The sequence below is a fragment of the Melanerpes formicivorus genome, unplaced genomic scaffold (assembly GCF_026170545.1).
Source record: "Melanerpes formicivorus ecotype bairdi unplaced genomic scaffold, bMelFor1.0.p_v2 SCAF_4, whole genome shotgun sequence".
In the NCBI taxonomy this organism is placed as follows: Eukaryota; Metazoa; Chordata; class Aves; order Piciformes; family Picidae; genus Melanerpes; species Melanerpes formicivorus.
In genome coordinates, this window is record NW_027142356.1 from 38,373,585 (window position 1) to 38,388,488 (window position 14,904).

General features: G+C 53.7%; 1 protein-coding gene and 1 long non-coding RNA gene across 4 annotated transcripts in view; one reads left to right on the forward strand and one right to left on the reverse strand.

Annotated features, from left to right (window-relative positions):
• Positions 1-760: 760 nt before the first annotated feature.
• Positions 761-1,714, reverse strand: LOC137440920 (uncharacterized). The gene is made up of 2 exons (XR_010987253.1): positions 1,346-1,714; positions 761-1,252 (listed from the first exon to the last, which is right to left on the reverse strand). It is a non-coding gene; the product is annotated as an uncharacterized lncRNA (long non-coding RNA).
• A 172-nt stretch (positions 1,715-1,886) lies between these two features.
• Positions 1,887-14,904, forward strand: part of PDGFRA (platelet derived growth factor receptor alpha) — a 44,033-nt gene continuing 31,015 nt past the window's right edge. For 2 of the 3 annotated variants that reach the window (XM_068137701.1, XM_068137703.1), the window contains exons 1-3: positions 1,888-2,155; positions 11,594-11,654; positions 13,133-13,447. In XM_068137701.1, the coding sequence (XP_067993802.1) occupies positions 11,606-11,654; positions 13,133-13,447 (364 nt within the window). In that variant the 5' untranslated portion in view covers positions 1,888-2,155; positions 11,594-11,605. Of the gene's footprint in view, positions 2,163-11,593; positions 11,655-13,132; positions 13,448-14,904 lie in introns of all 3 variants that reach the window. The other variant, XM_068137702.1, reaches the window with a different exon arrangement.

The following is a 14,904-nucleotide window of genomic DNA, read 5'->3' on the forward strand; positions in this document are numbered from 1 at the left end:
CAGGTAATTGCAAACAGAAGGCGCCTCCTCCCTTTCCCTTTTGCTCCTCTCTTGTTTTTTGCAAGAGTCTCTCTGGCGGTACGTGCCGTCCCGACGGTGCCGCTCCGGCCGTTACCTCCACCGCCTTAAACCAGATTAGGTTCACGCCGGTAAATCACGGCCCGAGCCCCGCGGGATCACCTCGGAGCTCACAAGCCGTAGCTGCCGCGCATCTTCGTGGTCTTAAACCTCCGAGAGCCCGCATCTCCTACCCAAGTCGCGATAGGACTTTTCCCCTCTACCAGTTAAGGGGGTTCGGGCTGCTGGGTGCGCTCCCTGCCCTCCCAGGTAGAGAGTTAGAGGGCGTGGTGGGCTTTGGTTCTTTTTTCAATCTCCTGGGTTGTCGTGGGGGTTGTTTTGCCGTGCTTTGGACTCGCTGGGAGCCTGTTGTTTATTCACAAGCATTACGGTATCCTGTTAGCATTCCGACCAGGGGCTGCTCACAGATCTGACTCCGATGATTTCCTGGAGGAACATGTGGAAGCAATAGCGAGGTTGTGCACTCAGCCGAGCCGAGGATGCTCTAGAGGAGGGCGCGCAAGGGGCCGGGAGCACCGCCGGGGACCCCGTGAGCCCAGCCAGGGGCGCCTCAGCCTGGGCGTGCGCTTTTCGCGGGGGTTCGCTCTCGTTTCTGCCGCCGCTTTCTTCGGGGCATCTTCGCTTCAGAGGCTTAATTCTGCTTCGCTTAGGAAAGAGAAAAAAAACCGCCGAATCCTGGCGCTTGACTCTGAGAACAAACTTTTGTTTCATACCAAAAGGAAAAAAATAAGAGGTGCAGGGTAGAAGGGCCGAACTGGGGATAGGAGGAAGGGGGAGAACCCCCAGGGCGCACCTCTGGGGCCAGTGACCTCTTTGAGAGGTGGTCGGGGGGCTGGCAGACTGGCAGCGGGCAGGGTCCTCCCGCACCGCTCCTTTCCTGGGGTTGCAGTGCCCCCTCTCCCGCGGCCGCCGCATCGCCCCGCCAGCTCCTCTCGCCTCTCTCCGCAGCAGAAAAGGCTGCGAGGGCAGCTCTCCCGGCCACCCCTTATCGCCGGCAGATAGCGGGGGCCAACAAAGCAGAGATACTCGGTGCTGATTCCCCGGCGGGGATCAAAGCGGGGGTCTGAAGCGTGTTCAAATAGAACGGACTCGGACGTGCGCTGCCTTCGCCTCCGCGGGCACCTCCGGTCCTCGCTGTGCCCCCCGGGGTGGCTGGTCCCGGGGTTTGTTTGTCCTGGGCAAAGCGAAGGCAGAGAGAAAAAGAAGAGCTTTCCCGGTCCCGTCGGAGCAGCGGGGTCTGGGGGTTCTGGCTGCTGGCGAAAGTTACCTTTCGTTGTGCCTTTCATTCATAACTGTTAGTGATTCGTCTTTCCCCCTCTCTCTCAGTGCCTCCTGCTCCTGGCTGGCTCACGGCCGTCCATCCAGCTCTCTAGCCCAAGCCCAAGCTCAGTGGTGTACAAAGGACACGAGGAAGCCGCAAATTCGTTTCCAGATCAAACTCCCCATCCATAAACTCAGGCTGTGTTCGTGGACACCGAGCCCAGCACCCGACCCACCGCCTCGGACGGTGCGAGGAGGGAAGGCTCATTCATGAAATTGGGAGCGTTCGGAGTTTTCAGGAAAGTTTTTTTTTGGTTGTTTCTTTTTTTTTTTTTTTTTCCCCTTTTTTATTTTTTAATTTTCTCCCCCTGCAGTGCAAAACTCCCCTCTTCCCCCTTTCCTCCCCCTCGCCCCTGCCATATGGCTAGCCTCCCCCCTCCCCTGCAAGGCTGGTGAAATCTGGAGGCAGAGACTGGCCCCCCTGCCTGCGTAAGAGCCTCCCGCCGGCGCGCCCGCCTCCGGCCGCGGGGCTGGGGGCGCCGGGCGAGCCAGCGCTGCTCTTATTCTGAAGGGGCCGGAGGGGGGCTTCATTTCCTGACAGCTATTTACTTAAAGCAAATGATTAGTTTTGGAAGGATGGACTATAACATTGAATCAATTACGGGACGCGGTTTGTGAGACCATTACAGTCGGATCGGGAGGGAGGACGAGCGGGAGGGAAAGAGCGCGGCTGAGTGGGGAAAGTCACAAAAGACGTGGACATATTTTGGATATTTTACAATCTGCAGGACTGGGGCTGCGGATTATAAAGGGGAAGGTAAGAGGTAGGAGGCAGTTTCCCCATATTTTTATTTTTTCCCCCCATTTTTTCTCCATCTTCTTTTTTCTCTTTCTCTCTCTCCCTTGGGTTGTTTTTTTTTTTTTTTTTTTTCCCCCCTTTGAATTGTTGTTGATTTGGGATTTTTGGTTTTCTTCTATTTTAGTTTTTCTTTCGCGATGCTCTGATCTGGGCGGCGGGGCTCTTTCCCTCGGGACGCGGCCGGCGGGGCCGGCTGGAGCTGGCAGTCCCCGCGGAAGGGAGCGGGGAGCCGTGAGCCGGCGCTCCGCGGGCCGTCGGGGCGCGGCGGCGAGCAGCGCGGGCAGCACTAATGACAAACACATTGGGCCGGCGGGGCCACCGCGCCGCATTCCTGCCGCGGGGGCGGGAGCGACCCGCCGGGGCTCTGCGGGCAGCGACGGTGCCCGCCCGGGGGGGACGCGCACCGACAAAGTTATCGGCTCCCCCTCTTCTCACATCCCTTGCCTCCTTCACCCCCGCTGCTCTCCCGTCCCTTCCCCCATCCTTTGTTTTTCACCACCTTCCCCTCTTCAGATCCCCCTTCCTACCTCGCTCCCCCTGACCGGGTAGCCTAAAATGCTCCGAGGTTGCGGGCGGGAGCACGCACAAGACCCCCCCAGGGCAACCCGATCTCCATCCCTAAGTGCCCCGTCTTTTACACGTCTCAGCCAAATGGAAGATGCTGAGTTTAGGCAGGACTAGTACCTGGAGCCTTTCCAGCTTACAGCCCCTCTCGCAACGGGAACGACAGCCCTGCCGCACGTCCCGCCGGACCGCTGGAGCCCACCTCCTCCTGCCCCGGGGGAGCGCGGAGTCTTCGCGGCCACCCTTTGGATTTTGTCAAGCGTAGACGGCTGCAAACTTGCCAGCCCCTACCAGGCTGGTGTCCCCTGGAGAAGTCCTAGGAGCAAGAAGGAAATGGCTTTTTGGCTCTCCGCGGCATTGCTCAACATTTTTGGACGCGGAACCCGCAGCTCAGGAGCCGTTCCAGAGAACAGGACTTGGACAGCTTTTGCTGGAGCCAGCAGCGACAGACCGAGCGAGGCAGAGGCAGCAGCATCAGCAGCCCCGGGGGCACAGCTGCCAGCCCCAGGGCTTGCCCGAGTCCCGGCGGGGAGGCGGCTGTGGGGCAGAAGCGGGGGCGATGCCCTGGCCCCAGCCCGCGCCGGGGGCTCGTTTCCAGCGCCCCTCGACAGCATTTTCGGTGCGTCTCTTGCAAACGTCCCAGCTCTCTGGCGCTCCTCCGGGACCGGAGGCTGCGCTCCGCGGGCAGACAGAGCATCGCCTCGGCCTGTGTGGGGACTGACGGATCCGTCAAGTCGTTACCCCGTGGTCCCACAGCTCTAAGCCGGGGCACCATGTCTGTTCCCCGCCCGAGACTCCCACCCTCGTCCCGACCCCACGACCACGGGGTCTGTGCCTCGCCTGACGGAGAGGACTGGAGAAGAAGCCCCGGGCTGCAAAGCCAGCAGAATTAGCCAGCCCAGGAGGGAAACAGGGCTTCGCTCTGCCCCTTTCCGTCTCCTCTGCATTGATTTTCTCCTTCCTAGCTATCGCCTATTAAAAAAAAAACACCAAAACAACCGAAACATCAAAATCGAACAAAAACAATCGCTCTGGCTTGGCAAAGGCTTTCCTATTGTTTCCCAGACAAACAGCGATGTGTCTGGGAGTTGCCATCTCTCTGCCTCTGCTCGGCGTCCCGGGCTGCCTTTGATCCGCAGCAGCTCCCGCCGTCGGGCCCCGCCGTGGAGCCGCGGCCAGAGGGGCAGCCGCGGCAGCGCCGCTTTCCCACTCCCCGGGGGCTGCCGCCCGGGTTCCCCGCTGGCAGGCAGCGTCTGGCAAGCGCCTGCAGCCTGATGGAAGCTGGAGAGTGTGAACGTCAACCCCTCCCCAGCTCCAGCCCCAGCCCCGGCTGGCTGTAGGCGGCTCGCTGTCTCCCCGACGGGGCGCACCGGGAAAGAAGGGCGGCTTGTGCTGTCCTCGGCGTCTCTCAGGGCCGAGACATAGCCCAGCTGGGGTCCCACCTAGGCTATCTTAATTCTGTGCCCGTGGATGGGGCAAGAGATGGGATCAAAGCAAGGAGACAAGCATCAAAGCTTCCTCTGTCGTCCTCGGCTGATCAAAATCTGGACTGTGGAGGTCTGCCTTTTACCTCTGGGTTTACAAACGCCAGGGAAAGATCTCCCAGCAAGGGACTTTGGTTTTAGCTTCTGGTCAACAAAGAGCATTTTAGAAAGACGCTGACCTAAACGGTGGTTTAGCCAACCTCAGGACTTGAAGGGGAGGGGGAAAAAAAAGCTTCAAGGAAAAAAAGAGACTGCACAAAGCACTGGGACTTAAGGAGTCCACAAGCAGACCAACTCTCCCACTGCTTTAAAACGAGCCCCCTTGTTGTGGTACTTCTTTCCAGGCACCGAGGGCCAGGAGTTGTGCAAATCTGGCTGCCACTGGGCACGGGGGTGTGTGTGTGTGTGCACATCTTTGCTGTTATTTGCTCCTTGAGTCTCTATGTGGCTATGAGAGCAATATATTAGGTGTCAAGAAAGCAGGAAGAAAGAAATAGTTTAACAAAATCTCTCTGCAAGAGTTTGGTATGGAGCTAGGATTTGGACACGGTGTCTGTGTGGCAGAGAAAAGAGGTTTGGCACACCCCAGACGTTGCTGGGTGTTCCCAGACACACCAATTGGTCTCCAAATGCTTGCTTTGCTCGTTTTAAAGACCAAGGAATGACTTCTGAGAGGTTATTTTTTCCCCTCTTTCTTCTCCCTGATAGTGGCAAGAATTCTGATAAGCCAGAAAAAGCAAGCAAGCAAGCAGACAAATCCTTTCTCTCCCTCTTGCCTTGCTCTCCTGCTTGACTCATCTCTTTGCAGCCAACAAAGCTTTGCGTGAGCACCCAAGGGAAGCCTGCGAGAGCTTGGCCTCCGAGCAGAGATGGGTTATTGGTCTTTCCACGCAGTGCTTCTGAGTTGGGATCTGGAGGATTCTTTGATTTGATCCTGAGAACCTAACTGAGAGGTAGTCCTTGGAAGTATCAATCTGCTTGTTGAGAGGGACTGGAAAAATCCTCTCTGAATCAACAGGGAAATACAGACTTTGCAAAATGCCCCCCAGCCTGTAGCTCCCTAGACCAGTGGAGTCTGCCCTTGAGGGTTAGGCTGAAGAATTTGGGCTAGTCAGGCTCATCAGGTAGCAGCCATCACCATGTGTCCTGCAGAGCCCGAAGCTCTGGGCTAGTCTTGATGCACAGTGCCTCCTGCACACAGGCTGTGCTGGGTGCAAGCGCTGGTGAAGGGGACCTGGACCAAGCTTTGTTGTCGGAGGATATCTATGCAAATCTTAATCACTGGAGAAATTGTCTGTTGCTGTTGTTGGAGCCTTTCCCCAGTGGAACCTTCAGAGCCAGCTGTGCACTGAAGGGCAGCTCTGCTGTCGTGGAGAACTGAGTTTGAAGCTTCGGAATTGATAACCGAGAGAAGTTTCAGGGCGTCCTGTTGGAAGTGTTTCATCCAGCCAGTGACATATACCACAAGGAGGAAATGCTCCCCTCTTTTACTCGGGCTGGCCTTAGCTCTTCCTGGAAACATTCAGTCTTCCCAGAAGGACAGACTGCCACTCTGACAAAATCACCACTGAAATTACCCAGCCCTCTCATAACAAGGATAATCACATCAAGACGTGCCAAGAGCTGTAATCCAACTACTGTCCTACCACTTGTGTAAATACCGAGGAATAGGGACCAGTTGGGCTTTATTTGTTTATTTTTAAGCCGCCGAATTCGCGTGAAATTAAAAGATAAGAGATGCGAGTTTTAAGTTGGTGTAGGGGAGGCAGCTCAGATTGCGTCTCCTGCGGTGGGGGTTAGCGCGGCCGCCCTCCTGCGCCAGGCTTCGCTGCCTTTCGTGTGGATCAACATTGCCATCCTGTGGCCGAAAGGGTGAACTGCAGCGACCGGGCGGCTGCCAGGAAATCGGTCGGGTAGTTTCCAGTCCTCTGCTAGATGGGGAGGTCTGTCTTGAACGCGGCCTTTGTTTGGTTTGCAGCAGTGCGAAAAGAATTATATACATACTGTCGGCTCCTCTTGGTCCTCTACCGTTCTCTCTGTCTGGGTCGTGTAGAAAATCACCAAAGATTAGCATCATTTTCAGAGTGCATGTTTCTGTCAGATGCTTTCTGGATGTTGATTCTATTTCGCCTTCTGTGGTGCAGTCAATGAGACCTTTCTTGGTAGGGAGCCCGAGCTTGGCAGTGAGTATTTGGAAGATTGACTCCTCACTGATAACAGTCCTTCAGATGGTATTTGTCTGGGCTTTGGTTGTTTTAATCACTGAAGCACACAAGCGAGGTACCAGGATTTCAACCAGCTCCTTTCAAACCCCAGTGGTTAAAGTAGATGCAATGACTGTGGCACCTTGGGCCATCAGCCTTCCCTGCAGAGGGGTTGGCAAGCCCTTCATGGCATCACTTATTTAGTCCCACGTTACTGTTTTTGCTAGCAAAGTGTAAGATAGGTGAGGAATTAAGGTTGGGTTGAATGTGTTGCATGTGTGCTGTCAACACTGGGCTTCACCTGGCATCAATCTGTTGGCTCCAGTGAAGTCAAACCATCTGTAGAGGTGTTCAAGAGGGGATTGGACGTGGCACTTGGTGCCATGGTCTAGTCATGAGGTCGGTGGTGACAGGTTGGACTTGATGATCTTTGAGGTCTCTTCCAACCTTGGTGATTCTGTGACACTGTAGTTTGATGGAGCAGTGTTAAGAACTGAACCTGGTGTATTTATTCAGGGCTGAGGTTTGGGTGGTTTGGGACAAAGAGGGCTGATTTTCCACAAGGAAGGTTAGAAATAAAAGACAAATGAGTGCGTACAAGAAATTAGGTGAGCATGAATAATCAAAACCATGATAGGTGTGCCTGCTTGGGGTGCTGGGAATGAGGAAAGTCTCTTTTGCCCAGAAATGGGGATTTGGACCTGTGTTAAACCTCAATTCCAGGTCACAGGACCTCCAGCAAAGCTTATGTCAGATGCATGATGCACCTAAAACCAGCTCAAATACATTTGAGATAGGGATGAAAGTGAATCCTTGCAAGCTAAAGTCAGATGCATGATGCACCTAAAAGCAGCTCAAATGCATTTGGGATAGGGAAGAAGGTGAATCCTTGCAAGCTTATGTCAGATGCATGATGCACCTAAAAGCAGCTCAAATGCATTTGGGATAGGGAAGAAGGTGAATCCTTGCAAGCTTATGTCAGATGCATGATGCACCTAAAACCAGCTCAAATGCATCTGGGATAGGGAAGAAGGTGAATCCTTGCAAGCTTAAGTCAGATGCATGATGCACCTAAAACCAGCTCAAATGCATTTGGGATAGGGATGAAGGTGAATCCTTGCAAGCTTAAGTCAGATGCATGATGCACCTAAAACCAGCTCAAATGCATTTGGGATAGGGAAGAAGGTGAATCCTTGCAAGCTTAAGTCAGATGCATGATGCACCTAAAACCAGCTCAAATACAGTTTAGATAGAGAAGAAGGTGAATCCTATGAGGAAAATCTCTTTTGCTCAGAAATGTGGATTTGTACCCGTGCTAAACCTTGCTTCCAGGATCTGCTGGTCATAGGACCTCCAGCAAGCCTTAATCAGATGCATGCTGTACCTAAAACCAGTTCAAATACACTTTAGATAGGGATGAAGGTGAATCCCATGAGGAAAGTCTCTTTTGCCCAGAAATGTGGATTTGTAGCTGTGTTAAGCCTCCACTCCAGGTCACAGGACCTCCAGCAAGCTTAAGCCAGGTGCATGATGTAGCTAAATCCAGCCCAAATACACTTTGGATAGAGATGAAGGTGAATCCTTTCTACACCATTCTGCCTTGCACAGAGAGGAGGTGTTGCTCTAGGTCTTGATGAGATTAACGGCTCGCTGAGGGAAGATCAAAGCTCCGGGTTGTGAAAGGAGAGCCGGGCGGGAAATGCAAATTTAGTGAAGTCCTTGGTGTTTTAAGACTGCAACAGTCGACCGAGGAACTCTTACTGACTTCTGTGGCAGCCCGAGCAAGGCAGCAGATTCAAAGAGTCGCTTGGGAAATGCCATCACCTGTGCCCACAGCGAGCAGCAGAGTCGTCCCCCCTCGCACCCACAGAGCTCTGCAAGGGCGCAAGTCACAGCTCAGCGGCGCTGCTGCAGGCTGGTGTACTGGAGATGAGCTGGCTTTGTTTTCTCTCCTTCTGTGCTGCACCACTTGCACTGAATAGCCTGGAAAAACAAGGGGAAAGGGAGCAGAGATCTGCCCTTTCAGAGAGAGAAAAGGCAGAAGGAAACCTCGCAGACAGTGGGATAACACTGTCTAGTGGGTCTTGGGAGGTGAGGAATCAGATCAATTAAGCAAACCATGCTAAGTCTCTAAAGATTTACAGTGAGTTGCTTTACCGGGGGGGGGTGTGGGGTGGGGGTGTGTGGGGTGTGGAGATCGAGGATATGAACGTGATAAAAATGAGCAGGGAGGCTGAAACTGAGAGACTTCTTTGTTATCTGAGAGTCTGTTATCAATGGGAGGCAAACACCTAAACAAATGGCAATTATTGCTAATTGAGGAGCTAGGCAAAACGCCTTGTGCCTGCTGGAGTGCTGCCAGCTGAGTTCCTGAAGTTGTTTCCACATGGTTTTGAGGCTTGTCGTTTGTGAGTCTTTTAATCCTGCTTCTGAGACCTGTATGTTTGATTTAAGTGCCAAACCCTTTCTGTTGTGCAAAGGTGAGCTGTCTGCTCCACAGGCTGCAGGAGGAGAGTGGGACTAGCCTCAGAACACTCCTGGGCATGCTGTAGTCAAGGGGCAATGGATAGAAACTGCAGCACAGGAGGTTCCACCTCAACATGAGGAGGAAATTCTTCAATGTGAGGGTCCCAGAGCCCTGGAGCAGGCTGCCCAGAGAGGTTGTGGAGTCTCCTTCTCTGGAGCCTTCCCAGCCCCATCTGGATGTGTTCCTGTGTGACCTGTGCTGGATTCTCTGGTCCTGCTCTGTCGGGGGGGGGGTGGATTCAATGATCTTTGGGGGTCCCTTCCAACCCCTAACATCCTGTGAACCCCCCAGCCAGCACAGGCCTATTGCTAGCAGCTAATGCAGCTACGTGCTTTTCTATCTCAGCATCAGCAGCTGAATACCAGGGGGTGAATAGGAACTCTCCAGAACCTTTGAAAAGCAGTCCCTGTCTTGACACATCATCCTTTATTCCATCCCTTGGTCCCTGGTTCAGATTAGAGGTTCTTCCGTGCCGTCTTTTTGTTATCTGTCTCGGCTTTGGGCCAAGTCCTGCTGCTGTGAAAGTCACCAACAAAACCCCCATTGATTCCCATGGGAGCAGGTGTTGTAGGAGCTTCTGCCCTGGAAATCAGCTAGCAGGCTGCTGGGGGGGGTGTTGAAGCAGAAACATCGTTAGGTGGCACAGTAATTGCATAGATGCTTGGGGTGGGTTGAAATTCTGCCTCCCCCCATCCCCACCCCGGCCAAAAATTGCCAGACCAGCTCGGTTGGAAAGCAAATGAAGCTCTGTTTACAGGCAGAAGTAATCACAGAGAGAATTCCAGGGGCTGGAAGGGACCTTGAAAGCTCATCCAGTCTAACCCTCCCCTCCCTGCCAGAGCAGGATACAGAATTAACCAGGTTGGAAGAGACCTTTGAGATCATCGAGTCCAACCTATCACCCTTGAGATCATCGAGTCCAACCTGTCACCCAACACCATCTCATCAACTCAACCATGGCACTGAGTGCCTCATCCATCACCTGCACCATGTCACACAGGAACACATCCAGGCAGGTTGTGAGTATCTCCAGAGAGGGAGGACTCCACACCCCCCCTGGGCAGCCTGCTCCAGGGCTCTGGAACTGCAATCTAAAACGTGAGATGTGTTGAATATGTACAAAATGGACAACATTTACACAGATTTGCAACTTACAAACAGCACAGGAACCCCCCCTGGACAAAGCCAGGGGGCTACCAACAGCTTCTCCCTCCTTGCTCCTTTCCCTCTCCCCTGTATGTGGGACAAGAGAAGAGAAGCAGAGGGAGCTGTTTGCTAATACTCAGCCACAGCAAAGCAATGCAGCCAAGCTCAGCAGAAAGCCAGAAGCTAATACCTGCTAGAGTGAAGGAGTCAAGATGAGAGAGAAAGTTGGCTTACACCTCTCCAATGGCATTAATCAGACCTTATCATTTTTCTCCTTTTGCCACCCAGTAGTAATTTGTTCACATTCTGTCACTTTCTGTTCAAGATCTGTGGAAAAAATTTCCTAGGCACAGCCTAAAGCTGCCACGATCTCCTTGCCATGGTTGCCCCTGCAGGATGGATGCCTTAGGAGTATGTGTTTGAATGCTGAAATCATGGCCTGTGATCCATGACTGCCCACACTGCTGGGGGGAGCAGAAATGCTCTGTGGATCATGGGATCACAGGAAGAAGTTGTTCCCCATGAGGGTGGTGAGAGCCTGGCACAGGTTGCCCAGGGAGGTGGTGGAAGCCTCATCCCTGGAGGTGTTTGTAGCCAGGCTGGATGTGGCTGTGAGCAACCTGCTGTGGTGTGAGGTGTCCCTGCCCATGGCAGGGGGGTTGGAACTGGCTGAGCCTTGAGGTCACTTCCACCCCTAACACTTCTGTGCTTCTATGATTCTATGTTAGGGGTTGGAAGGGACCTTTGTAGATCACCCAGTCCAACCCCCCAGCCAGAGCAGGACCACAGAATCCAGCACAGCTCACACAGGAACACATCCAGATGGGTCTTGAAAGTCTCCAGAGTAGGGAGGCTCTGCTGGCCTACAGTCTGCCATGGATTTATTGCACTAGAAGATGTCATCATGTGTTTTAAATAGCACATCTCTTGATCAAGGGGGTTCTTGCTAAATAAGCAGTAAACACCATTGTACTGCATTGTCCTTAGGAAGCTATATATACACACACACACACATGTGGACAATGGCAGAGCAAGAGCCTCGCTCAGGCCTGGCTGTGGGTAAGAAAAGGAGTTTTAAATTATGCTGTTGCTTGCCATGGAAGCTGCTTGCAGCTAGAAGATCAGAACTTAGTGCATGAGGCTGTTGGATCCTCCCCCCACACCTATGAGGGCACTGCCTCTGCACAGAGCTGCTTCTGAGGGCTCAGTCCTGGGGGCTGCAGTGAGCACTGAAGCTGCTTGTTGGGATGCACCAGGACTTGGCTTCTTACCCTGCCAGTGGGGAGAAGGGGTGATGGGGTCTTAGCTGCACTCCTCGTGCTGGGTGAGTGGTCTGTGGTGTGAGTTTGAAGGGGCTGTGGGAGTCAGCTGGGGTCGCTGGGCTGTTACTGTCCTGCTAGAGCAATCCTGCAGACCTTCATACTGTTGTCAGACCATTAACTGTCTGCCTCTTGCCTCCCTTCTGTTCCAGGGGTTGGTAGCTATGGGTATTTCCCCACGGACGCTCCTGATCCTGGGCTGTTTTCTCACAGGTAATGTCCCTCACTCCTCTCAGCCTCTCCATCCCCATTCCTTCATAAATCCATAGCTCAGCTTGCTTCCATCCTGCCAACAATAACAAATGCCAAGTGGCTGCCAGCTGGCTAGAGACTCATTTTGTCCCTGCCCCTCAGTAGGCAAAGGCAAGAACTTCCAAGAAGGCAGCACTCTTGCCTTTAGCCTGTGCTGGCTGCTCTGACTCCCCCACAGCTGCTGTAACCTCCTGCCCTGTTTGTCTGCCCGTGCAGGGAAAGTGAGCCTCCCTCCCTTCCTCCCACTCTCCCAGCCCTGCCCCACTGGGGTTTCTGCAGCAGCATGGTGCAGGCCAGGCTGCCTGTGTGGGCTGCCCACATCCTCCCACGCTGCACCACCACCTCCCCAGGCTGCACCACCTCCCCAGGCTGGCCAGGGCTGCCGCCGAGCCTCCCGACATCTGCCGAGCGAATGGTGCTGGGAGGGGAGGGCAGGGCAGGGCTTGCCACAGGCTGCCAAATATAGAATCACAGAACCATCAGCCAGGTTGGAAAAGACCTCAGAGACCATCGAGTCCAACCTATTACCTAATACCTAGCTCCTCCTGACAACTAAACCATGGCTCCAAGTGCCACATCCAATCCCTTTATGAATGCCTCCAGGGATGGTGACTCCACCACCTCCCTGGGCAGCACATTCCAGTGGCCAATCTCTGGGAAGAATTTCTTCCTAACATCCAGCCTGAACCTCTCCTGGCACAGCTTGAGACTGTGTCCTCTTGTTCTGGTGCTGGGTGCCTGGGAGAAGAGACCAACCCCCTCCTGGCTACAACCTCCTTTCAGGTAGTTGTAGAGAGCAATGAGGTCTGCCCTGAGCCTCCTCTTCTCCAGGCTAAGCAACCCCAGCTCCCTCAGCCTCTCCTCCCAGGGCTGTGCTCCAGACCCCTCCCCAGCCTCCTTGCCCCCATGCACAATTTTTTGTAGACCTGATGCAGAAATTGTTGGTCCAAGCCTCTTGCTCTGGGCCTTTGCAGGAATGGAAGCCAGATGTGGAATGCAGCTGTTGGTCTCGGGAAGTGGTTTCTAGCTTTCAGTCGTGAGCACACTGGAAGGCAGGCAGAGCTGCTGGCCTCCCGACCAGCGCTGTAAGGAACTCTTCAGATGCCCACAGCCCAGCAGCCAGGCTGCGGGATCCACTGCTCCGCACCCCGCATCTGGGGCTGGGAGGCTGAGGTGTGGATTGGGAACCCCCTCTAACCTCACCTCTGTCTTTCACCTCTTGTTTGGACAAACACAGGTCGGCAAGCGGCCGCCGCTCGCGTTTCAAAGGGAAGCTGTTTGCCGTCGCTGGGGCAAAGCTCAGGCTTTCAACGAGGGCCGATTGCCTGCTCCGGCGGCGTGTCTGAAGTGGTCTGCAGAGCAGCTACTCCGGAGCCACGCCGCTTTCTTCTGAGGCCGTTCTGTGTGTTCACACGCTCTTTATTCATGTCTTCCTGCAGGACCGTTCCTAGCGCTCTGCCAGCTTCCTCTGCCGACTATTGTTCCCGACAGGAACGAAATGGTGGTGCAGCTCAGCTCCAATTTCACACTCAAGTGCTCTGGAGACAGCGAAGTGAGCTGGCAGTACCCAGTGAGCGAGGGAAGTCACAGGATAGACATTAGGCATGAAGAAAACAATAGTGGCCTCTTCGTGACGGTGCTTGAAGTAGAAAACGCCTCGGCGGCTCACACGGGCTTGTATGTGTGCTACTACAACCACACTCAAGTGGAGGATGGGGAAGTGGAAGGGAAGGACATCTACATCTACGTGCCTGGTAAGCAAGGGGTGCCACAGCCTTACCCCGAGGGCTGGATGGGAGAGTTGAACGGTGGATGTTCAGAAGAGCTGTCTGGTTGGTGACAATTGGCTACCAGAGGCAGGGAAACGACCCCCAAGGGCTGTTTCCTAACCTGTAAATCAAGAGCAGCACTTCTGAATCTAGGGATATAGAAGCACAGAATTGTCAGGGTTGGAAGGGACCTCAGGGATCAGCCAGTTCCAAGCCCCCCTGCCATGGGCAGGGACACCTCACACTACAGCAGGTTGCTCACAGCCACATCCAGCCTGGCTGCAAACACCTCCAGGCAGGAGGCTGCCACCACCTCCCTGGGCAACCTGCACCAGGCTCTCACCACCCTCATGGGGAACAACTTCTCCCTAGCATCCAAGCTGAATCTCCCCATTTCTAGTTTTGCTCCATCCCCTCCAGTCCTGTCACTCCCTGACACCCTCAAAAGTCCCTCCCCAGCTTTCTTGTAGCCCCCTTCAGAAGGTGCTGGTGGTGTTAAACAGCCTTGTGCAGGTGTTTCTTGGCTTCCAGACAGCTCTAATCCAATCATCAGAAGGTGCTGGTGGTGTTGAGCAGCCTTGTGACTGCCCTCAGCGAAGGAATATCAAGACAAGAGGTGGAAGATTTCTTCCAGCAGGCTCTTTGGTTTTGTTGTCAGAAGCCTCCCAGCTCAGCAGGGCAGAGCCACCCTGTAATTTTTTCCACTCTCTAACCACCAAGATGTCATCGAGGGCAGGATCACAGCCTTGTCTCCAAATTACAGGCAGGGTTTCTGTTTCCCACTACATAAACTTTTGTCTTTCCAATCGTGTTTCCTGCAATGAATTAGAAGGGCAATGGGTGGCAGCAGACCCACTTCAGCCAAGGAGGGTGGTGTGGAGGCTTCCCACAGCATCCTATTTTCACTGAAAACCAGAAGTAGGTGAATCCTGTTCCTGTTTTAAATTACAGGGGGGGGGGGGGAAATGAATACATGGAGCTGGCAGCATCCTTGGGATGGAGAGCTGTGTTTGGAATGCTGCTACAAAGAGCCTGCCAGTGCAGCAGAAAGCCTATTGTTGGAGGGATTTGGATGGCTATTGATGCAATTTTATTACACACAGCTTTGCACAGAAGCTTCAGGCTGGCAGGGATTATTTGTTTATTCCAAATGGCCAAAGGGAGATAATTTGAGGGCTGTGCTTTGTGAAGTTGGCTTTGTGTGCAGTCATGGTTTAAGCTCAGGCTGTGGATTGGCTGCTAGGGAAGCTGGCAGGCATTGTGCTGGCTTTAGAAGAAATGAAAGTACCAGGTGTTTGTTTGCCTTTTGGGTTGGTTTTGTTTTGTTCTTTCCCCACTTAAACACTGTGTTTTGAAAACCACACACTGTGACCATAATTAAATGTGCCTCCCAACTGTAATGTTGGACATGGGAGAAATGCATGAGGATAAGTGCCTTGGAC